Below are 23,588 nucleotides of genomic sequence, written 5' to 3'. Positions count from 1 at the left end.
AAAAAAAAAAAAAAAAAAAAAAAAAAAAAAAAAAAATGAAACCTGAGTGGAAGAATTGGACTTATTTCGACCAAACGGAACTATGTGCATTAACATGAGCCGCGAGACCCATGAGAATACATGCGCATAACAGGGCTTACGTCACAATCCAAATAGTTCCGTTTGGCAGAAATACGTCCAATTCATTTCCGTAGTGGATGACGTTATGCATCATGCGATGTTTTTCGATTCATGATATCTATGTTTACATCGGACGTAAAAACTTGGCGCTTGGAGGGATCGTATTATTTTTGCTACTCTACAAACTTGAGCCATCAACACAATTCTGTTACGCACGAAATGACCCATAGCAAAAACCCGCCCGGCAAAGTGCTTACACGAACATTCATCAGTCATCATTAGGCGAATTGCATTTTAATTTTGCTCAACAAGTTGCGCATCAGCCATCATTGGGCGGAGAACAGCGTTGCCCTCGGAATTTAAATTTCGCTAAACTAGATTGTCCTTTGTTTAGATTGTAAATATGGGGCCTGTAAAATACATTGCCTTTGACTGCGTACTGGCGCTTAAACTCTTATTCGTAGAAAGGGGGCAAAAATGATTTTGAGAGAGGGCCCATTCACCGGTGGAAAAGGGCTTAGTGACGGCTGAGGATGCCTCCTAAAAATCGGGGAAAGCGCAGTCGCACGGAAAATTGAAAAATCCGCGGTGCGGATCCAGTCCTGCCGTCGCCAAGGAAAAACGCCGTATGAACATTCGAGAGTTGCCAAATTTCCTTCGATAAAATGTTTATTTTTGAGGAAAGTTATTAATATTTTTCCTTGAAATTTTCAGGAACTTGAGGTGAAATTGCGCACATAATTATCTGAAAAATTAGAAGGAAAATATTCATAAGTTTACCAGGAAGTTGGTGTTTTACCCAAGGATATCTGGCAACGCCTGAAGGTTCATACGGCGTTTTTCCTTAGCACGGGAGAGTGCGACGGAGGCGGGACGGGAAATTATTTCAATTTGTCTCGTCATTTCGAAATTTGAGCGTGTGTGTCGAGGGATTTATAGGAGCGTAACGCCGAGGTACAGGAGAATAAACACGGGGGAATGGAGTGATATTTCGGCTTGGACGAAGGCTGGGGCGCCAATCACGGGAGGGGTGCCTCGCAGCCAAATCCAACCAATAATCAACTATTTTGGGCAGTAAACGCCTTGACAGCCGACAACTTTTCCCACTATTGCTTTTCCGAGTGTTTACTGGTCCGAGAACCTTTGAGAGAGCCCCTTTTTTCCAGCTGAGTCAAAGTAGTCGTTTTCTCGACAAAAGAAAGTTTCCTCATTCCAGGCTTCAAAATCCACTCACACGATTACTTTTTTCACAAGAAAATGACAGCGAAGTTTCGATCAAAATGTCACTGTTTTTTGACAATAGGTAGTCCATAGGAAAATATGTGGACATTTCTATTGGGTTACTCAAAACTTTTTGGGTACAAATAAAATATGAAAGGAAATTCGGCAACTTTGAAATGTAGTTACGTTTTCTCGACTGAGAAATGATGAAGTACGTAATAAGTACGAAAATTTCTTGGAATTTTGCTGAGAAACCGTGTATAAAATACACGGAAAGGCAGGAGATTGAACCTACTTTACGTCGAGTGTGTTAAAGGGGGTTGGAAAATCAGGGTTAGTTGCCGATTTTCCCGACGTATGGAGGAAAAAATTGACGCGAGGTGTCCAAACAGGGAAAGATATCAATTATTGTAAACGGTCACCTTATTTTTCCTCACTCGATAGACTGTATACTCCCGCACTCCATGATCTTGGCCGAACGTGCTTGGTGGAGTACCTAAAAGATCACGTACGTCTATAATATCGGAGAAAAGCTCATAGCAGTTTCAAAAGGAAGAATTATATTCACAGGGGGAAGAGGGGGGGCGTTGGTCATGCCGGACGTGCATTGCATACTAAACACGTTTTTTTTACGCAGATTTTTGGGCTCTTTCGTCATATTTTTTGCGTTCTACATTGGTCATCATCATGATTCTTCTGGATTGAAATGCCAAATTAAATTCGAATTGAATCGCCACGCCGCGCCGCGCCGCCCTATCTTCGTATTTCTCTTCATACATTATTGCGGCTCCCCAAAAGCCGTCCTAGGCCGCAGCCTCTACGGCCTATGTGTAAATTCGGACATGGACCCATCCTGGGCTACCTGCCACCTATGCCATTTGGTGAACCTTTGATCATAAAGGCACTGCACCCAGCAAGCTCCGCTAAGTTTCTTGAATGCGGATGTACATACGCTCAACCAAAAACGGAAACGCAGAACCGCACATCGGCGGCCTTATACGTCAATGGACTGCACTATAGCGGTAATTAGGCGTTCATCTGGATTGGAGAGTTCGCATGAAAGGGAAAGGGTACTCTACTAAACGTAAGGACTTTTGAACAAATTACATTATTAAAATATGGGATGTGTTAAAATTCTTTTCAAGTTGGACAGTCCCAGTTCATGTTTAATTTGTGGACGGTGCGTTACATAAAATTGACGATAGTTCCCCTTTTTTTTGGAATTTTAAATCCGACAATTTTAGGAATCAACGATTTTGAACGATGAAACGCGGCACCGGCGTGGTTTAGCTCCACTTTACCTTTTCGGATCTTCATTCGTGATCCTCAAATTTTGAAATTGAGCGTGAGTTAATTTCGTCGCTCTTCGAGCTTGAGAGCGTGCACTGGAAAAAAAGTCGCTTGGATCTAGAGTTCAGACTCTTAAAAACATTGACAAGAAAAAACACTCTTGATTCAATCGAATTTTTGTTTGAATCAAAGGGAAATCCGCTTAAATAAAGAGGCCTCGCTTTTCGATTCACGGAAAAATCCGATCGAATCAAGAGTATTTTTTCTTGTAACTGTTATTAGGAGTCTGGTCTTCAGATCCAAGCGACTTTTTTTCCAGTGTACCTCCACTTTGACGTGAGCCCTGAAAAGCATGGAGTAAAACTCTCTGAGAGAAGGCTTATCTGAGAATGCAGTTAGACGCTTGTCAAAGGAATGATGGATTTACGAGCTCCTGCCTCGGGAGCAGCGACGAAAGTGGAAAGGCTGATTATCGGAGATCCGGCAAGCCGCGTGGGTGATGGCGTCTGATAGTAAATTCAATTTGAGAGAGATCTCAGCGAAAGCGCGAGCCGGTGCAATTTTCTTGCATCAGTTCTGCAATTCCACCATCCAGCGGGAGCGGGACCGGCACCGACAGGAGTGGCAGTGGCGCGGCGGGAATATTTCATGATTTCCGAATCGCGCGGCCTGGGCCCCTCCGTTCACCCTCCCCCGCCCCTCCACCCCCGCCCCGCCGTGAAATGAAACAAAAACTACTTTAGAGCTTCACGCGCCCTACCGTCGGGTCCCTAATAAGCTCCTCGAGGGCCGCCTTGCCAAGTAGGGGAACAACACCTCGCCTTCCACTCTCCAAGTTTCTTCGATGGGTTCACAGGCTTCGCCATCACTTTCCATCACTAGATTCCAGGACTTCTAAAGGAGTTCTAATGAGTCGGGTGCGCTAGTCACCGAATCCTGTTCCAGAGTCCACATCAATTAACTTTCCGCATTTTTAGAATGCGACAGAAGGTTCGCATCTGCAAGGTCGCCATAATTTATTTACCTTAAAATTCCGTGACTTTCCCCTGACTATTTGGACATATTTATGCTAAAAGGAACTATGTGCAAGAGGAAAGATGGGGAGTTCTCGGTGAGCAGGAAAAGAAAAAATGTAAAAGTGGATTTAGTTCCTTTTGAGAAAAGGAAAAAGCGGGATTTTCAATTAAATCAAAAGGAACTGAGTTCTAACTCGTGAGCAGAGGGCATATGACAAGAGCCTTACGGATAAGGCCAATGAGTAAAAGACCCCTCGCCGATTGTCGTCGATCTCGTCGTTGCCGCTGACGTCACTGGCGCTTTATATTTCCCATTCATTCTTATCGCCCGAGCACTAACGAGCACACCCCATCTTTCCACTTGCACATAGTTTCATTTAGCATAAATACGTCCACTTTTGCTTTTCCCTTATTCGAACATTTTCTAATTCCCTGACTTTCCCTGACCTTCGTACAAAATTTTCACCTTTTTCTTATTCTTAAAATACGCTAACTCTCGCTTAACTTCGGACCAAGTTTCCTCGTTTCGAGATCAAATGATAGATACAATTCAATAGCAGGTTAAAAGATGACAAGCCTTAAAAATTACTAAAAGGGTAAACAGTTGGAGGATCAGCGATAAGTTTTAGTGATTAATAGACGAGTCAGAAATTCCCTGACATTCCCTGACTTTTTGGGTCGTCAAAATTCCCTGACATTTCCTGGTTTTCAATACTGACGGCAACCCTGACGGCATCTTGACGCATCAAAACAGGCTCGGGGGAGGAGGGGGGGGGGGGGTCAAAAATGCTAAAAAAAAAAAAAAAAAAAAAAAAAAAAAAAAAATAATTACGTAATTTATGGACGGCCGTCGAAACTGACATCAGACGATCCTCTGTCGCACTCTGAAAGAGCGTAAACTTACGTGACGTGGACTCGAATCGATTGAGCTTAAAAATGGTTCCATTGGTTATCTTGTAAAATTTCCTTAAGAATCAACCCCCAAGATTTAAAGTTTGACGAGATTAACATCTATATTTGCAGTTTTAGTGAAAAAATTCATGTCCAACCTCTCCCATGGATTCGGACCATCGTGCGCCGCGTTTTTCGGGTGGCGATAGATGTATTCGTTGATGCCGGACATATAGTGTTTCTCCGAGTGTTGACCGATCTCAGTATAGTTTCTGAAACTCTTGGTGTCGATGGACTGCTCTTCCCGTTAAAATGCGTCGAATTAAAGGAGATTCCACGCTTGTAATCGTTATATACTTTGTGCAGAAATGAAACTGATTACAAAGCTTCCGTGCCTTTGGGCAAAAAAATACCCTCCTTTGAGATTTGTAGTCTGGAAGCGCAGTGGCAACTCAGCTCGTGTATTTACCCTTGTTTCCGCATAGAGGATTTGACTAATTACAGGGGTGGACTCTCCCATAATTATAACTTACACTCGCATTAAAGCCTCAACTTAGAGAGCTTTTGGTGGGTTTGGGAGTTGATTTTAGACTTTGGACCTTAAGTAGTTTTGCTATTCTCTTAGTTGTCAAGTAGTTTATGTAATCCGCTGTGATGATGGCGAAAGGTCCTGCAGTACGTTGCCTTTCAACCGTTTAAGCACATTTCATGAAGCTTTGAGTCCTTTCTAGATTTTATCTTCGTTTTCCCCCATTCTCTTGAAATTTCAAGTCTTTGAAAATCCCAACCTCTCTGATTTTGGCATTGCTCGTTGCTTAAGAGGGAGGGAATAAGGATTTTCCATGAAGGATTTTTTAAACTGTCAGGTTAGGCACCCAGCAAGTTCTTTACCCATGCTACGTGTAATGTATTTTCCGTTACATCACGCAACGCTGCACATTTCACGCCACACTGTGAAGGGTATTTCCCGGATGCAAATTTCAAAAATTAAATGAATGAATTCATGGATCTAACCAGAAAAAACAGTGCTCCTTGACAGGTGCGAATAAAAGTTTGCATTTCGACGTTAACTGTTGGAAGCTTCCCTACGGAGCGGTGCCATCTTTTTCAATTAAAGGCCAACGAGAAAAACGGAAGGAAATAAGGTCGGAACGAGAATAAGGAGAGGAAGAGTATCTACTGCGGGGAGCATAATGCTCTAGGTAAAAGCAAAGAATATGCTCGTAAAAAGTAGAGGTGCTCGCAACCAGTGGCGTGGCATGCTTGTCGATGTATCGATTGATCTGTCATTTAAACCTATGGAAAAGGATCGATGAACAGGATTTTCGAAACGAACATCTCAATGATCGATTTTTTGCCGTAGCTTTCAATGGAGAAATATCGATAATCGATCATTCACACCTTGTCACTGCTCTCAAATGGGGATTATTCGGAACGTCATAAAGCAAAGTTTCCGAACTGTTTTGTACTTCATTCCTCTCATTTCAAAAGTCATTTTAATCTAATATATCGATAACTAAGGTGCTAGATCACGTACACGTACAGCCGTTGTAGATTCCAGTCATACTTTATATTTTCCTTGAAAAACTAGTCAACGTAATTTCTTGAAAACTTCCTTGATTTTCTCCTCTTTCAGTAGAATGCTCTGTCTAGATTTCGAGCTATAAAGTTGAGTTGTTTCTCCGGGAAAAAATAAAACAGGAGCGGAGATGTTGAAACACCGCAAAGAAGATACGTGCTTTCGCACTTTCGCCATCGGCATACATCGTAGTGTTTTTTGCACGTCTATAAATAATTGATAAAAGAGCGCTTAAGACTTATGATCTGTGTTAATCAATTTTTCAAAAACTCATGATCGTGATATTGATACCACTGCATTGAGTAATTTGACATTTTACCGTGAAACCTGGTACAAAAAATGTCCAAAAATGTGAAAATAGTCAAACCAGATTTAAGACAGTTTGAAATGTACCGAGTCAAGGAATACAATTTGGAGAAAAAAACTATTTACAGTTCTCATCTACCTTGTTCGGAGCTGAGGATTTATAGATACAAATGCAAATTGACGACTTCTTTTGGCACATTTATTGAAAAAAAAACCGTTTGGAACTCATCCTTTGACATGGTAAAAAAAATTGTCTCCCAAAAATTCAAAAACTGCATCTCCGATATTTGCCTCCATTTATAATCGCGGTTTATTTCAATCTTATCAGAAACTGCCGGTTCAGAAGCAGGGTCTGTAAGATTTAAGGTTGACCCGAATCATACCGCGTTTAGCAGAAAGGAACCAAGCCACTTCAGTTATCGCCAAATTTAACAGGGCAATTAAATTTTTTACAACAGAACGCTAATGTAGATTCCTTGGAAAATGTTGAAAAATTTGCTTTGTGCCATGCAGAAAATTCCCTGACATTTGCACAAAAATGCGCTCAACCGTTTTTTTGTAAACAATTAAATTTCCCGATTAAATGTGGCAATAGCTAATGTGGTTTGGTTCCTTTCTGCTTAGCGAGGTGTAACTGTAAAATAACTTCATCCAGTACAGTTCTGAAGTACTCAATAAACTGGACCGTGTTAAGCAGAGAGGAACCAAGCCACATCAGACGACATGACGGCGCGCGAGGAGAATCGGAGCGCCTTCAATTTAGGCGTACACAATACGGACGTCCATCAAGTACGAATAGTTGTATTCGGAGTATGAATAGTTGTATGCTTCTGTAGTTGAAGGCGCTTGCTTTGTTACACCTACCGGCGCGGCGTTTCTCCCATGTAGTTTCGGAACCTGGCTAAATGGACCACCACAAGCAGAAAGGAACCAAGTCACATCAGCTATTGCCAAATTTAAGTGAGCATATTGATTTTTTACTTGAAAACGATTGAACGGATTTTTGTGCGAACAGTGAATTTTCTGCATAGTGCGAAGCAAATTTCTTAAATTTTCAAAGGAATCCGCACAGACGTTTCCTTATAAGAAATTAAACTGCCCAGTTAAAGGCAATAGCCGATGAAGCTTGGTTCCTTTCTGCTGTAAGAGGTCCAAAAAAAGTATGCATGGAACGCTAAGTTTATTTTCTAAGACGTTTTCAGTTCGGCAGTGCCCGGACTCGGAAAATCGGGGATCGAGTTTGGGCCTTTAAACTTCCTGCACGAACGAAGCCTGAGCACAAAAAAGTACGGCGTAAACTTCTCCGCGAAGCTGAAAGCTTTTAAGGACAGGGTTGCCGAAGAGGGACGAAACGGACTAATTTTACTGAGGCACTTCCAGGATAACGAGAAATTCTTACCGGCACTTTTCGACCACGTAAAGGCGCGTAACATAAACGGGTTTTCCAAACAAAAAACATGGAACATTCAAAAAGTTGCCGCGCAGGATGAATACGTTAACCCTGGTAGATCTGGGGTGTTCTTCTGTAAAACTTTTATGATGTGGGCAAGGGAGGCCCGGTTAGAGGGCCCGGGTAGGGGGGGGGGGGGGGTTAATTTGTTCAAGATATTGGATTCATTGCTCAGTCATGTGCACGTGCGACTTGATGAACTTCTTAATGTATGAGTTAAAGTATCACATGGACGTATTTATATCAAACGGAACTAAGCGCCATAGACAGAGGAAGGGAGAGGGGGGCTTGGATTGGCGGGTGTTGCGGAACGCGATGCTCGTTCCGTCCTATACTCGCAATGCTTTTCCATGGCGCTTAGTTCCGTTTGACAGAACGCGCAATCCGGAATTCTATAATCCTCAAATGGAACTCAATTTGGCGCTTAGTTCCGTTTAGAAGAAATACGTCCACATAACATGTTTCCTCTTCAAATTTCACGAAGAAAACGAATCACACGACGAGAAGTCTAGAAATGAACGCCTCGACAAGGTAAAGGTCTTTACGATTACCATTGGTCAAATGGCAACAATACAAATGAAGTCATTTCTATTATCTAACTTTCATCAACTGAGTTGAAAATACTCGTTAATACCTCGTTCAGGGGTTAATGTCCGAACTTTCTATTGTGTGAATCATTTTTTACGTGAGGTTTTAAAGAGGAAATATGCGCCGTCTTCTTCCAGTCCAGATCTTCCCGAAAAAAATAAAAATAAAAAAAAACTTAGCACTGAGCCCTGAACACTTCAGGTAAAATAGCGCCAACAACATGCGGCAGTGCTGAGCTCTACAGCTTGTGGTTGGCGCTATTTTACCCGAAGTTTCAGGGCTCAGCGCTAAGGCGCCATTTTTTGACCCTCCTCCCTCCTTGTAACGCAGCCGTAGACCCCCTTTTGAATTACGTAACTTTTACCTGATCCTCCCCCGCCATTTTAAAAAAAATCTTCAATTTTTTGTAAGTTTTTTTTTTTCAAAGTTTTTTTTTTCCGGTTCGGATTTGTTACGCAGAGCTGGGCTTGAGCCCCTCTCCCCCTTCTGTAACGCACCGTAACGCTGGCTCAAACCTCCGCTCCCCCCCCCCCCCCCAAAGTGCGTCACGTAAAACTTGAACGGCCCCTGAGTTGTTTTTTTCCGTGTTGTAGAGCGATCAATTGAGGCTTCTGCAAAATTTGGATGATCTAATTTGAATGAAAGGATAGAATCTATCTAATTAGGAGGCCTCGGGAGATAAAGCGGGGAATCGGGCAACCTGGCGGCGGGGGGGGGGGAGTCGGGGGTGAACTTGTTGCGTCACGCGTTGGTGGCGGTTGGCTCACGCGTCGTTAAGCCGGCCGAGTTGGGGGCCCATTTAGACCCCCATTTAGCCCATTTAGCCCATTTAGCCCATTTATCCGGGCTTAGCCGCGCAAATAGGCCCTGCCAGCGAATAATCCGCCCCGGCATCTGCTCTGCTCCGACGCCCGCCCGCCCGGCCCGGCTCCGCTCCGTCTCCCCCGGCCCCGCATAGTTGCCAGATAGTCCTTATTTTTCAATACTTTCCTCCATTTTAATATCCATTTTATCGCACGATCTGGCGACGTTGCCCCGACTGAAAAGCTCTTCGTCCCGGATCGGAATCGCACGCTCCGCGCTGTCTAAGTGTCTACCCCATGCAAACATGCTGTCAACTCGCGACCGGGCTCACCCGAAAACACGCTGCATCGCGGGCACCTGGGGGGCGGGGGGGGGGGGGGTGAAAGTTATTTTGAGACCCCGCATTCACTTCCTCCCCAACGGGTTGAAATAGAAGCGGTAGTGTGAGCCAAGCGTCCCGTGTCCTACAAGGTGTCAGGCAGGTTCACAAAAAAAGAAAAAAACCTGGGGTGCATGGTCGGAGAGAAGAACGTGAAACGGACCGGTAGACCAGCAACGAATTTTGGCATTCTGATTACAGGGTTCTAGCAATTTTCGGAGAAAAATCCCCTGATTTCCCTGAAATAACGGCCAAAAAACCGGGTAAAATTTAAAATTCCCTGACGGACGGAGACAATAATCCCCGACATTTCCCTGACAAAAAGGAAAATATTCCTAATTTTTCGACACGGTTGCACCAATTACATGTACGTAAGAATTTTTTCATGTTCACGTCCCGCACAAACGTCTCCTGCTGAACAAAGCTGTTGTTTATTTCCCATGGATCTACCCGAAATATCGATTGAGTGGCCATTGGACCAAGAAACCCCTCAAATTTGGGAATTGGGGTAAATAATCCTGAAAGTACACCACGTGGATCTGTATCCAAGCTGCGAGCAACGTAGGAAAAATGCCTTCTCAGAAAGTTGGGCGGGCGGGATGCAACCGAAGCGCAAGCCTCAGAAAGTCTATCCTCCTTCGGATTAGCGAAATGAGAGGAGTAAGAGGTTCGCAGGTAAATATCTCCTGTCAAAGGGATTCCTCCGAAACTTCTCAAAGAGGGAAAAAATGTTTGGTGAAATCTTATTCCGCCTCCGGTTGCTTCCCCAAGAACACGCTTCTTTTCTCGCGACTTCAAAAAGAGTGCCCCGTCCCAGACGCGAGGTTTAATCTCCCGGCCTAACGGAAAACGTCCTATCCGCAAACGGAAGTTGCCAAATTTGTGATGGATAATCTCTTTTATTACTCAAGAGAAGAGCAACACTCAAATTTTCGAAATTGAGTTCCCTTCAAAATCCGGCCAATCTAATTTACACGAATTGCATGATTCAATCGAAACATCAATTTTTTTTTTTTTTTTTTTTTTTTTTTTTTTTTGTAAGGGACACAAGTTATGAGCAATTAGTAATACGTGGAAAAATTGACGCCATTAAAAAAAAAACACACAGTATGTCCACATTACTCCATAAGAGGGAAGTTTCAATGCTGTCTTCAGTAAAATGACACCGTTCTTCGTCTTTTTTGCTGTCCGTCCATGAAGTACCTCTGCAAGCATTGAGGAAACAGCATATAATGCTGTCTAGCCCAACATGAAACGTCGGAAATAGGCTTTCTATACGGTTGAGGATAAACTCCATCGACTTTGAATCATCCGAAGAATTTCTAAGAGCTTTTCGGATGAATATTGACAAATTCTCAAAGAACGGATGAAGATTCGTTCAATGAAATTTTCTTCTCAGATCCTACAAGGTCCATTTCCTCAAAAATTTATTTTTGATCGAACTGAGCTCTTCCGCAATACAGCAGTAATATCGTCCCCCCTCTGACGTTAGGACGAACCTCAATTTCCACACGAGCCCTGTTCTCCATATAACTCCATAATTTTCAGGGCTCACAGGAAATAGAGCTACGTCCTTACGTCCGAGAGGCGACGTATCCGTAACATTTCCCCCGGTAAATATTTCAACGTAGGGATTTGGCAACTCGCGAAGTTTCGTACGTGGTTTCACCTTGGGACGGGAGTAATGGACCTCTTAACGGAAGTCGCTTGTCCTCGTCGAAAGAAAACGGTGGCTTAATCTTGGTCCGCCCCAATATTTTCCTTGCGAGCTTAGCTTATTTGCAAAATCCCCCGGGCCGATTATGCTTCCCTTCTCCCGTGTTCAATTTGGATTAGAGGGCGCGCCGCCAGGAGCGTGGCGTGCTTCGCGATATATCGATTGATCTGCCATTTAAAGCTATGAGAAAATACGGATAAAGAGGGTGCTCGCAAGGAGCACCTTAAAAAGCGATTCTTAGCATAGCTTCAAATGGGGAAATATCGATAATCGATGATTGGCCTCGCCACTGCGCACAGGACGTTCGGATCCGAGATTCGAGCGTGGGCTGAGGCCGTTCCATCGTCACTCCGGAACGTAAGGGCGTATCTTCATTTGCACGTGAGCCTTGTGCTCCGTATAGCTCTATGCTTTCGGGGGCTCATGTGGAAATGAAGATACGCCTTTCTGTCGGTGGAGCGACGACATGAGCCGAGACTCGGAGCCCGGAGGCGCTTCCTTACTTCGATGTCTAATCGTTTTGATCCCCAGTTCCCGATCCAGGGCTGCTCTCGGGATTCTTCCAGCCACGCTCACCGAGACATCGGAAAACTCGGCAGCTTTACATATGGGGCGTTTCAAGGTTCAAGCATTAGACTGCTTTTCTATGGGTAAAAAATGAGAGATTTCTCCCCTTATAATATCGGAAAAAATAATATTTGATTCCTCTACAACGTTTTTTCAAAACATGCCTCGGAGAGTCGGAGCTACGGCCTCCGAATTTTCCGGAAAAGTACAGTTTCATTCTGGACTTTGGCGACGGTCATGGACCAAGAAGACCTTTTAGAGGTCAAACGGACCAAAAAAAATGGCTTTGTTCATAATGACGAATTTGCGCGGAATAATTTTATTGCTTCTTCTAAGAGTGCTCGATGAGCTGAGTTCGCAATATTTATCATAATTATTTTCTAAAAAAGAACAATTAATCAAAATATAAGAGGGAAAATGTGCAGCCTTATGACGTCATCAGAAGAAATTTCCCATTTAAACATAAGTTTTAGTATAGATAGGTTATTGTTACAGCTCCTCCAATGAATGTTCAATATAGAAACAAAATGTATCTTCGTGCTAAGTTCACTTGGTATATATGTAGTTTCATTTGAAACATAAAATTTAAAAAATTTCAGATACCTGCAAATTCTCAATTATTAGCATTGAATTGATCCAAGGCTAAAAAAAATATCGAAATCTCGAGATGAAGGGGAAATTCTATTTTTGGGGGTATTGAATCTTTCAGGGTAAAAACCTGGTTATCCCCTTTGAACCCCCTACCATCCTCCTTTAGTTTCGATTTTGATATTTATCACGCCAATGATGGATTCAGTTCTAAAAATTAATTATGAGAGGTAGCCAACTTAATTGAGTTTAGAGCCCATCACTGCCACCAAAATTAAGCGAAAACGATGATTTCCCGAAAGATTGAGTGGCCAAGGCTCCAACGGGGGAACAAAAACTTACTACAATTCTGAAGACGAATTCTTGTTGTGAGCAATAGAAATTGCAGTATGACCGTTTAATTCTGGGACACCCTGTTTGTTTAGAAATGGTGCATACACAATTTTCGAGCCTTCTTCTTAAAAAGAAATCGTAGTTACTTAACATGAGACCAGCAACTCCGAGGAAGAACTCGGATGGAAGCACAGAGTTTGCCACGAGTCTGCAAAACAACCCGAACATTAATTCGAACCCATTGTCGATACGCTACGAAAACAAACCGGGGGAGGGAGAGGGGGACAAAAGAGCCAACTCCTCCTTATTCGCTCTTGCGACGGAATCATTCCTCCCTCACGCCATCCCCCTCGCTCCTACCGTTTCCCAAACGCCCGGGCAACATTTGCCACCTGTTGAGAAGTCCAGTTCTCCGCTCCCTCCGTAAGTCACCAGCTGCGACACGAAAGTCGAGCTTTCAGTTTTGGATCGTAAAGATGAGGGGGGAGTTCCCTTGCTAGACAAGCACTTTTTCATTTGATCACGTAACACGGTGGATTGTTTGCAAGTGGCGGAGATTTTCGATTTCACACGGAGAAAAAAACCCTCGATTATACTGCCGTGCTAGGAAAAGCGCCGTATGAACCTTCAGGCGTTGCCAAATCTCCGTTTATAAAACACGAATTTCCTAGTAAACTTATGAATATTTTTCTTCCAATTTTTCAGATACTGTTGCTTGCAATTTTACCTAAAGTTCCTGAAAATTTCAAGGAAAAATATTCGAAACTTTCCTCAAAAATAAACATTTTACTGAAGGAAATTTGGCAACTCTCGAATGTTCATACGGCGTTCTTCCTTAGCACAGCAGTATACGGAATCGGATAGTTCAGTAGACGTTTCTCGGTTCACAGGACTCAGCTCTTAGTCGAGCTGACAAATCACTTCAGTTCGGTGAACTGAAGGTTCCGTTTCACAAATCGAAAACCTCGGTTTTTATGACCGCATTTCATACAGACCTCAGGTTTTTGGTGTGGTGAACCAATATTTTGGTCTGTAGAGCAGAGCCATGGGTTCACGGAGCCAAAATTCAGTTCTAATAGCTGAGGCGGTCACTTCGTTCGACCGAGGGCTCAATCCTCTGAACCAAAAGCGCCTACTCCTACTGAACTATTTGGTTTGTGCAGCCGACCTTTCATCCTCCGTGAATCATCTCTCTTTACGCGAGCTTTTGACATAGCAGTGATTCGAGCCGAAAAAAGCATGCCACTGAAATCGAGTGATACATACTCGACTAATCTAACGACTGAACCTTTTGAAAATTTAATTGGAACATTCTACCACGAATTTTATTCCCGATATTGTCATCTGTTGAAGATCATAACTAATTTTTCAATGCCTCTGACTCCAGATTCTGCAGTCAAATTATACAATATTCAACCCAATGACATTTTAATAAGTTACAAATATTTGACATGCGATATTCAAAAATGACAATCAATTCCTTTTCAAACAAATTAGAAATGATACTCTAAAAAAGGTATTTACAGTAAATGTAAAACAAATCAATAAAGCTTAGACTTACAAGTATGAAATGGTCTACAACCAATGAGAATCACTCACCTGAAACAAAGAATAAATGATTACAAATAAATCCATTTCATTGAAATACTTGCTACACATTCAAGATGTACAATTCAATTCACTTTTTTCATTTTCATAACAGACCAAGGATAATTTATTTTCTGTCGAGTCAAACGCAAAGTGAGGAAGTATTGGGATGTACACATTCGCGTTGAAACAACTCACTTGCATTTATAAATCTGATAAATTCGACAGTTTATACAGGATGATCCAAGAGTCTCGCATGCACCACCCCACCCCTATAACCCCTAAGGCTATTGCCATTTTTCAGGGTGGTCCCTTTTAAAATTTAGGGGTTCGCGAAAGTAGTTTCCTTTGACCTAGGAGCACTTACAAAATTTCCAGTTTCTACCTTAATTTATTCAGAAGTTACAGGGGTGATGCCTGGTGCCGATGGTTGTAAGGGACTTCAGGGACACCCAATAAATTGACGCGAGTTGCTTCTATTTGGACTATTTTTACCAAACAAAACTATGTGCAGGTGGGAAAGATAGGGTGTGCTCGTTATTCCAGGGTCATAAGAATGAATGGAAATTATAAAGCGCCAGTGACATCGGCGTCGACGGTCGAGCCGAAGGCATTAACTCATGAGCCCTGTCCGCAACTTTCTAGACACATGCCCAAGGCTAACATTCTGCTCAACGAAACTATGTGCCAACTACCCTAGTAAAAATTGGCGATAGGAGCTGCGTTTCAAAATACCATAGGAGTTCCTATAGCCGACTAAAGAAGGCTATAGAAAATCATACAGCTGGCTGTAGAAAGCGGAGCAAATCATACAGCCGGTCTATACGAAGCTATAAAAAAGTATATACAGTCGGGCTATGGTTTCTATCGCCGGGCTTTACACTTTATCGCCATTGGCCATAAAAGGCTATAAGAAATTGTGTAGAAATTCGTGTGCTTTGGAAATCATCAAGTTTTTTACGGAACTACCTTAATGTTTACAAAACACACATTATATTTTCCTTTAAAACACATTTTTTTTTCATCAATTAAAATGAGAATAATCCATAGCGAGTGTGCAAACATTTTAGAATCATGAGTTGAAAAACGCTGACTCCGCGAGATTAAATATTAGAGCCTAACACAAAGCGGAGCGGCAACGCACTGGCGCCTACAAACCTAACAGGGATACTTCACGCATTGCGCAATGCGTGAAGTATCACTGTTAGGTTTGTAGGCGCCAATGCGCGTTTCGCGCTCTCTGCCCGCCCGCCGCGCCGCAGCGTGCCACGGCGTACAAAGCAACTATTTCGCACCAGAGGTATTGCACAGTATCATAAGAAATTGAAGGCGCTCCAACATATTAAGAATGACAGGCATCCTTCAAAAGTACGGAGCTTTCCTCGCAAAATATATCAAGATACTACGGCACAAAAAGAGAGCGGTAGTCCAAAAACTCACTAAGTCCTAGTATCCGTATTTAGTAAAGTTTAGCATAAACTTTATCGTCTGGCTAATGCTTAATCGCCGTCGGCTACAACAGGCTATAAGAAATTGTACAGCCGGCTACAGAAGCCATTGGAAATCTTACAGCCGGCTTTAAGTCTATGGTATTTTGGAACACAGATTCTACTGCCAATTTTTACCAGGGTACTGTATGCGGGACTCATGAGCCTTGGGCATGTGTCTAGAGCGTTGCGGACAGGGCTTATGAGTTAATGCGTTCGACTCGATCGTCGACGCCGACGTCACTGGCGCTTTATAATTGGACGTATTTCTATCAAACGGAACTATGCACATTATGAAGTGAGCCCTGTTATGCACATATTCTTATGAGTCTCAGGGCTCATGTCTTAATGCACATAGTTCCGTTTGATAGAAATACGTCCAATGCCCATTCACTGTTACGGCCCTCGAGCAAGGAGCACACTCCATCTTTCCCACCTGCACTTAGTTCTGTTTGGTAGAAATACGTCCATTTAAGGGTTTGAGACATGATTTCAAAAACAAGACATTGATCACGTAGCGACGTTCGGCTCGGTTTATACTGGAGAGGCAAGTCTCTCGTAGCCCATGATGGGCGGCGGAATGGGAGAGACTTCCAAGCTCTCGAAGAGGCAATGGAGATTCATGCCGCGCTCGTTATTCACAAATATCTCGTTTAGATCCATTTTAGACAAATTCCTAAAGACGAATTATAGAACACATAATTTTACACCGATTAGCATTGTTCATTTTCGAACTAATTATTAACGGGAAGCTACATCGACGAAATTCTGGCCGTACTATGCGCAGATGTGCGCACTGGCACAGAACTCTCGTGCGGTTGGAGCACCATATCCATGCGAATTTTCAAGTTGCTCGCTTCGTACACAGGATGCACGGTCTAGTGATCATGTCTTTCAAAAAAGAAGATTCTGGGCGCTTCGCGCTGCTTGTTTAGTGGCTTATGAGTGTACTAATAGAGGAGTTTGTGTGTGTTGGAGCAGGTGTTCGTGGTTCAGTTCGTGGACGTGTGCATGTTCAGCAACGGGAAGTTCAAGAACGTGGTGGCGACGATCGACCGGCGCGAGGAGTCGCCGCTGGGGAGCGGGACGGAGGTGACGCGGACGTTTCGGCTGAACCCGGCCAAGGGGGCCACCAAGAACTGGATCGCCCTCGAGGACTCCTACAACAAGTCGGCCGCCTCCCTCGCCTCCACCGTCGTCTGCAACTCCCCCGAGGAGCGCAACGTCTTCGCCATCTACGTCTCCTACTACGTCAAGGTCAAGCTCCTCATCAGCGCCATCGGCGGCGCCGTCTCCCTCAAGCTCCCCTTCACCCTCATGCACTCCCCCTTCGACCTCGACATGAGCCTCTCCACCCCCATGGCCCAGGTAAGCTGTCCCTCCGTCAATGCTCAAACGGACCCGCCATGAAATGGACCGAGTTTAACAGAAAGGAACCAAGCCACATCAGCTATTGCCAAATTTAACGAGGCAATTTAATTTTTTAAAAAAGAAGGTTTGTGCGGATTCCTTTGAAAATTTCAGGGAATATGCTTTGTACTATGCAGAAAATTCACTGAAATTTGCACAAAAGTCCGCACAACCGTTTTCATGGAAAAAATTAAATTGTCCAGTTAAAGTTGGCAATAGCTCATGTGGCTTGGTTCCTTTCTGCTTAACGCGGTCCAAACACCCTCTCCTCCCCCTAATACACTCGTATCAAAGCTCAAGCAAATTACGTAACGCTCTGTACCTTCCTCCTTTTGGCGTTTTTGGTGAAAAATACCGCCTTCCGTCAATTTTTCATCTAAAAGTTTCGAAAACTCTCAGCTGAGACTGCATTCGGCGCTACGTAACACAGCCCTTAGCGCCCCTCCCTCACAAGGCATAGGCTCAGATCTCCGACCCTGGAGTAGTACGTATTTTACGCACTGCCCCTGTTTTTACCATGCTGCTTGGGATCATCTTACATCCTTTGTCGTCTACTTCTCATAGCATCATTTCCCGGACGAAGGAGCGTGATTCCATTCCAAGGTTGCAAAATTGACCCTATTATTAGGGTTTAAATTGTTGAATTTTTTACAAGAGTGTAACCGTGCAATGTTTTCGAAATTGTTTGTGATTTTTGCATGATATCAGAAGATAAATCAGTGAAATTTTCAGTTAGAAATTCCCAAGATTCTCCTGGTAAAGTGAAATTTGCGAGGGAATTCGGCAATATTGAAATTGAGGTACTTTTTTTCGTGGGAGGAGCTATGATATTGACACAAACTTTCGGTTAATTTTTCTTACAGTTTAGGCCTTAAAAGCGCGTTGTTTTATGAGGGTGGCACAATTAAAAGAAAAATCAAATTTCGGGAGAGGAAAATGATACAAATGGGAAGGCTAGGAACTTTCTGCACAGTGTTGTCTCTTTGACTGTGGACATTTGAACAGCGTTCAGCAGAAAGGAACCAAGCCACATCAGCTATTGTTAAATTTAAACGAGCAATTTAATTTTTTACATGAAAACGTTTAAGCGGATTCTTTTGAAAATTTTAAGGAATTTGCATGGTACTATGCAGAAAATTCTCTGAAATTTACACAAAAATCCTCACACCCGTTTTCATGTAAAAAATTAAAATGCCCAATTGAGTGGCTCGGAGGACAAGACGCATACGTGCAGTTCTTGATAAAATTGAGATGTTCATGATTTCAAGTAAAACTAGTCTTAATGCATATTCTGTGAAAAATTCACTCCCAAATTCCAACTTTTAAGCACCAAAAAGTCTGTTTGAAGTTTCTGTCCGCCATAAGGATCCATGTTATTTCGAAACTACCAGCAAGTATTTCTGGAAGTAGCAAAAACTGCACTTATGTGCACTGTCCTCTGAACCCCTATTGGACGTATTTCTGTCAAACGGAACTAAGCGCCAAATTGAGTTCCTATTGAGGATTTTAGAATCCCGGATAGCGCTTTCTGTCAAACGGAACTAAGCGCCATGGAAAAGCATTGCGAGTATAGGACGGAACGAGCATCGCGTTCCGCAACACCCGCCAATTCAAGCCCCCTCTCCCTTCCTCCCCCGATGGCGCTTAGTTCGGTTTGATAGAAATACGTCCAATTATATTTGGCAATAACTGATGTAGCTTGGTTCCATTTTGTTTAAGGCGGTGGATTAATTTTTATGGGATTGGGTGTGAAAATAAATGAAAACTGTTGGATTGTTTAGGTGTACGACCCGCTGCCGACGAACAGCGCGGAGGGGGTGAAGGAGGTGGAGGACGAAGACTTCACGATCACGACGAGCCCGGGCCCATGAGGGTCCGTCATCAGCAGCACGCTGAGCAAGTGCGAGGCCCCGCCGCTCTTCAGCAGCCTCACCAACAAGACCAAGGTCCCGAGCCCCAAGTCCAAGCGGGCCCACAACACCCTCCGCCTCCCCAGGGCCTTCTGCTGCTTCAACTCCAAGGACTCGCAAGCCCAGTGACACTCGACCATCGTCCACCCACACCCACACACACACCCTACACAGCTCCTCCCGCAAACGCGCTGCTGCTGATTTTCACACTTCTTCCATGAGCAAACCCAGTTAGACTCCTTTTGAACTAATGCCTTCCCACATCGCTAGGCTTCGTCGCCGTCTTTACAGGGTGTCTCACTCGTCCGGAAAATCCGGAAATTCTCTTGATTTCTTCGAAACGTTCCGGAAGGACTGAAGAAGTACGGGAGTTCCGCAATAAAGTCCGGAATTTTTCGCTTCATACCACGCGTGTCTCTTTAAGGAGCTTTTAAGTTGTCTTCGTTTCGTGGGGTTTGTCCCAAGTTTAAGTCGCAGGAATGAAAATTCTGGGCTTTTCACCTTTTGACAACAAGATTACCTGTTTTTCTCTCTAAATCGCTCATAGGACTCCGCACGAAGACTCTACTTGGTAAACTGTCATCAGTACTCACTAACTCAATATTTTTTCCATTTTAGGATGTGAGATTAATCTCTGGGACGAACCCCATGAAATGTCCCGTGGGGACAAGGCCTTTAACAGTCTGGAAAATATACTATGCATTGCGCATTGATTCTTGGAGCAGTATTTGCCAGTTAGATTGCGACTGTCCAGTCAAATTATCCCCATCGTCAACAATGAGCTTCGAAGTTTGTGGCTGGCTAAGTCATATATGTTGCGATGCGCGCATGATTGTCGAATTTTTGTGAATTTTGTCACACAACGGTGCTGAAAGAGTACTGCACTTTTCTGTCGAGGGAGTCCTGAATTTTTTGGGAAATTACCGAAAAAAAGCTGTAAAAGTACTGATTTTCTGCTGGTCAGTTCTAGTGGACACCCTGTAACTTGTATTGGGCTACTTTCGACGGCATCTTGAGATTATTCATGGCGCAATCTAAGGGTGTTGCTACCAACAAGCCGCCAGAAAAATCGGACAAATTTCAAAAATATCAATCTTGAAATAGAATGGAAAAGATAGTAAAGCTCAAGAGTAAATATTTAAGCTCGTAGAGCAACAGTGTATCACAAAAGTACCACTGAATATCGAAATTATGAACAGCCACGCGATATTTATTTTTTCAAAAATTGAAAATTTCAGCCTCTCCCACGGCATGAGACCTTAATGTGATAAGTAAAAGGCCAAAAATGTGAATTTTTGAAGGAAAATCAAAATTCAATGTTACGTGATTAATCATTCAAGAAGGCACAATATTTTTAGGCAAAGACTTTTTATCAAGCAATGGGCACTGGCCAGATTTTGTATTGAAGGATTTTTTTCGGCCTTTTTTCTATAGGATTGCAAGAATCAAATTGTAGAAAACGATGTATACGATCGACATCTAATTGACTAGCCTTGGCCAATATTTCTTCTTGAGAACATTCATACTTTAACACCTCTTTATCTCAAGAAAGTAGTCCATCTGGTATCATCTTTGAAAAATCGCACACTCCCAATACTTTTATCTTTAGGATAGTGAACGGGTTGATGTCCTGGCAAGTCCCGAAATAGAAAGACGTCAATTGAGAGAGTGCTTCATCAGATTTAATGAAAGATTGGGCCGGGGGTGTAATGGCAGTGGCTAAATGATACCTGACCACGAAACGCACGGACTTCGGTCGAGTTGAAAACACGCAAGGCCCGATGTGACTTTATGCCCGTGAGAGAATCGAGTCCTGTGATTTTGGTTGCCACGCTCCTAGAGCAGTCGTGATTCTGTAACTTGGTAATGTTTTTTTTTTTTTTTTTTTTTTTTTTTTTTTTTTTTTTTTTTTTTTTTTTTTTTTTTAAACATATGGATCGTATTCGATACATCAAACAGGTGGTGAGATTGTATCGATATCTACTGGTTCAACATGTGACTATAGCCTCAAAAGTCAATTGAGTAATCAGTGGGAACGGGTTTTTGTGATAGATTTTTAATACTTATGAGTACATAGTGGCAATTAAGAGTGAAATTGTTAAGAATTTTCTTATTTTCAGCTTTTCCAACTTAAATCCTAAAATTTTTGTTTGAAGCTATGTTCTATTGTTTTAGACCAAACGATACATCGAACCACCATCGAGTACGATACATTTAAATTCATTAAAAATATCGACTTCAGGTGAGGCAGGCTGTCTCGCCAAGAATCGATTGTTTTACATACATTTAAATGGAGGAAAAACAGTGTTGCTGACTTGAAAGAATCGCCACTGTCTTAAAGTGGCAATGATCGAAGTTGCAATGCGGTTGTTAACTTTTTGATACTTTATCAGCGAAAATTTATTGAAATAGTACCAAAACCGAAAATATTGTTGTTTTTCATTGCTATACAATTCTTTCCATATCTATGCCAATTTTTCGGCAATGTAATTGGTGAAAAAATGTAAAGCGGAAAATAGTGATAAAAGGCGACGTCACTCAAATGCTTAGATCCTAGCTATTTTATCGCAATAAAGTGAGGTTGCAATCACGACTTCATTTCTATAAATCGCAATTTTTCTCATTGAAAAATGCTACTTGAGTCAGATAAATCCACTGCAATTGCCGAAAAAGTTACGGACGGAAAATAACATTACATTAAATAAACTCTAATTTTTCGATCCTAACACTGTGGTGGATCTAGAAAATACAATGGGGTTCACCGTTTGGCCAAAAAAGAGGGAGATGAAGGATCAGGAGTGTGCCGAAAAAATGCAATGAAATCATTTTCAGGTCAAAAGCATCCTTCTTCGCTTCCTCGCTGATAGGTGGTTTACCTCACATTTCAATGGATGTTCAATGGAAAAAAAAGAGAAATGATGGGGAGTTGCATTCCTCTAGTTATGAGCAAATCACCGAGTTTTTATCGATGAAAAGATATAAAAAAACTTCGGGAGATTGCTTACTCATGCGAAAGAAAGATCTTCATTTATAGCTCGCGTTTATCGATGACTCAACGACTGACATTTATGTTTGATAGGAGTATGAAGATAAGTATAAAGTATGTTCATGATTTCCATAAATGGAGAAATAAATATAAATAGAAAATCAAAATGATAGGATGATCTTAGATTTTAGAGTACCAATCATTGCTTTCGGTTTATGTCAAACCCTCTTCCCTTAGACCGAGTTATAAATATGTAACCACGTAGGTAGTAGCTTCAGCCTTCATGAAATCAGACTTCTCCAGTGAGAAGCAAGGTGGTATCACTTTGCGATGCTCATCCTCATATCTCGCCAGAATTTGGCATTTGCCAGTTATCTTTTGTAACTTTTTGTAAAATCAATGTGAAATATCCGATTGTTAATTAGTCACTTTTTACAATTTTGTACCTTCTTGTAAAAATATCCTTACTCTGAATATAATAGAAATAGTTCAATGCGCTGTTTTACTGAACTCTCTCTTTTTTTTATGAAAGATTTTTTTTTAATTTGACTCAAACTAAAAATATAATAAAAACAATAACATTGACAACGTTATAATAATTCTGACAACATTGACTTGTCAAGTTAAAATTGAAACTCACAGATTTAGTATTTAAAATAAATAACTAAATTAAATAGTATATCCACTACACTATGATAGAATGGCTCGGTGAGATCTTTATCTTGATAAAATTTAAATGTAAGGATATATACTATGATTAAATAAAGTAAAAAATTAATTAAAATTCTCTACCGGAAGGAAAGAGCAGACGTGCTGTATCTACGTCAATGTCACCACGAACCATGTGCTTTCCGTTTTCCGATAAGTGTGGGCGGGTTATGTTTTTCAGAAAATGAGCCATTTGAGACTTTGCATTTTAAATTTCTTATAGGAATTCCACGTAAAGAGTATGCAAATGAAGGAAATAAATCACTATGGACACACAAATAGTGAAACCAAAAAAAATCTCAACCTCTAAAATCTCGAGTCCTTCTTCCTTATATATGGGAAAACTCACGAGTCTTTTGGAGCCTCCATTTTTAAGATGTTTGTCTATAATGACAGAGAAAAATTGGAAGTGCATTATGACGTGAGTCCTGTTACGCATACCTTCTTGCGGATCTCAGGGCTCGTGGCTTAATGCATATAGTTCCATTTGGCAGAAATTCGTCCAATTATGCAAACTCTCACAAATAGAAGACGACTTGTACTAATGGGAATACAGGGAAAAGAAATGAGTTTCCCTTCATATCGGCGGATATGCAATTTAAGATGCATGGGTATTGGTAGATGTAATCATCCTGTTAAGATCCTGTGGGA

At 42.2% G+C, this 23,588-nt stretch overlaps 2 protein-coding genes across 4 annotated transcripts in view; one reads left to right on the top strand and one right to left on the bottom strand.

The window, feature by feature from the left end:
* The window catches only part of LOC109030866 (arrestin homolog), a 389,313-nt gene extending 366,591 nt beyond the window's left edge, over positions 1-22,722 (top strand). For both annotated transcript variants that reach the window (XM_019042046.2, XM_019042047.2), the window contains 2 exons: positions 16,905-17,291; positions 19,115-22,722. In XM_019042046.2, the coding sequence (XP_018897591.2) occupies positions 16,905-17,291; positions 19,115-19,204 (477 nt within the window). In that variant the 3' untranslated portion in view covers positions 19,205-22,722. The remainder of the gene's footprint in view (positions 1-16,904; positions 17,292-19,114) is intronic.
* LOC109030869 (sex-regulated protein janus-A) overlaps positions 1-23,588 on the bottom strand; it is a 143,128-nt gene that overhangs the window by 50,642 nt on the left and 68,898 nt on the right. The window lies entirely within an intron of this gene.

Source organism: Bemisia tabaci, chromosome 5, assembly GCF_918797505.1.
Source record: "Bemisia tabaci chromosome 5, PGI_BMITA_v3".
Lineage (NCBI taxonomy): Eukaryota > Metazoa > Arthropoda > Insecta > Hemiptera > Aleyrodidae > Bemisia > Bemisia tabaci.
Note: the sequence above shows the minus strand (reverse complement) of the source record. Positions and strands in the feature narration are given on the sequence as shown.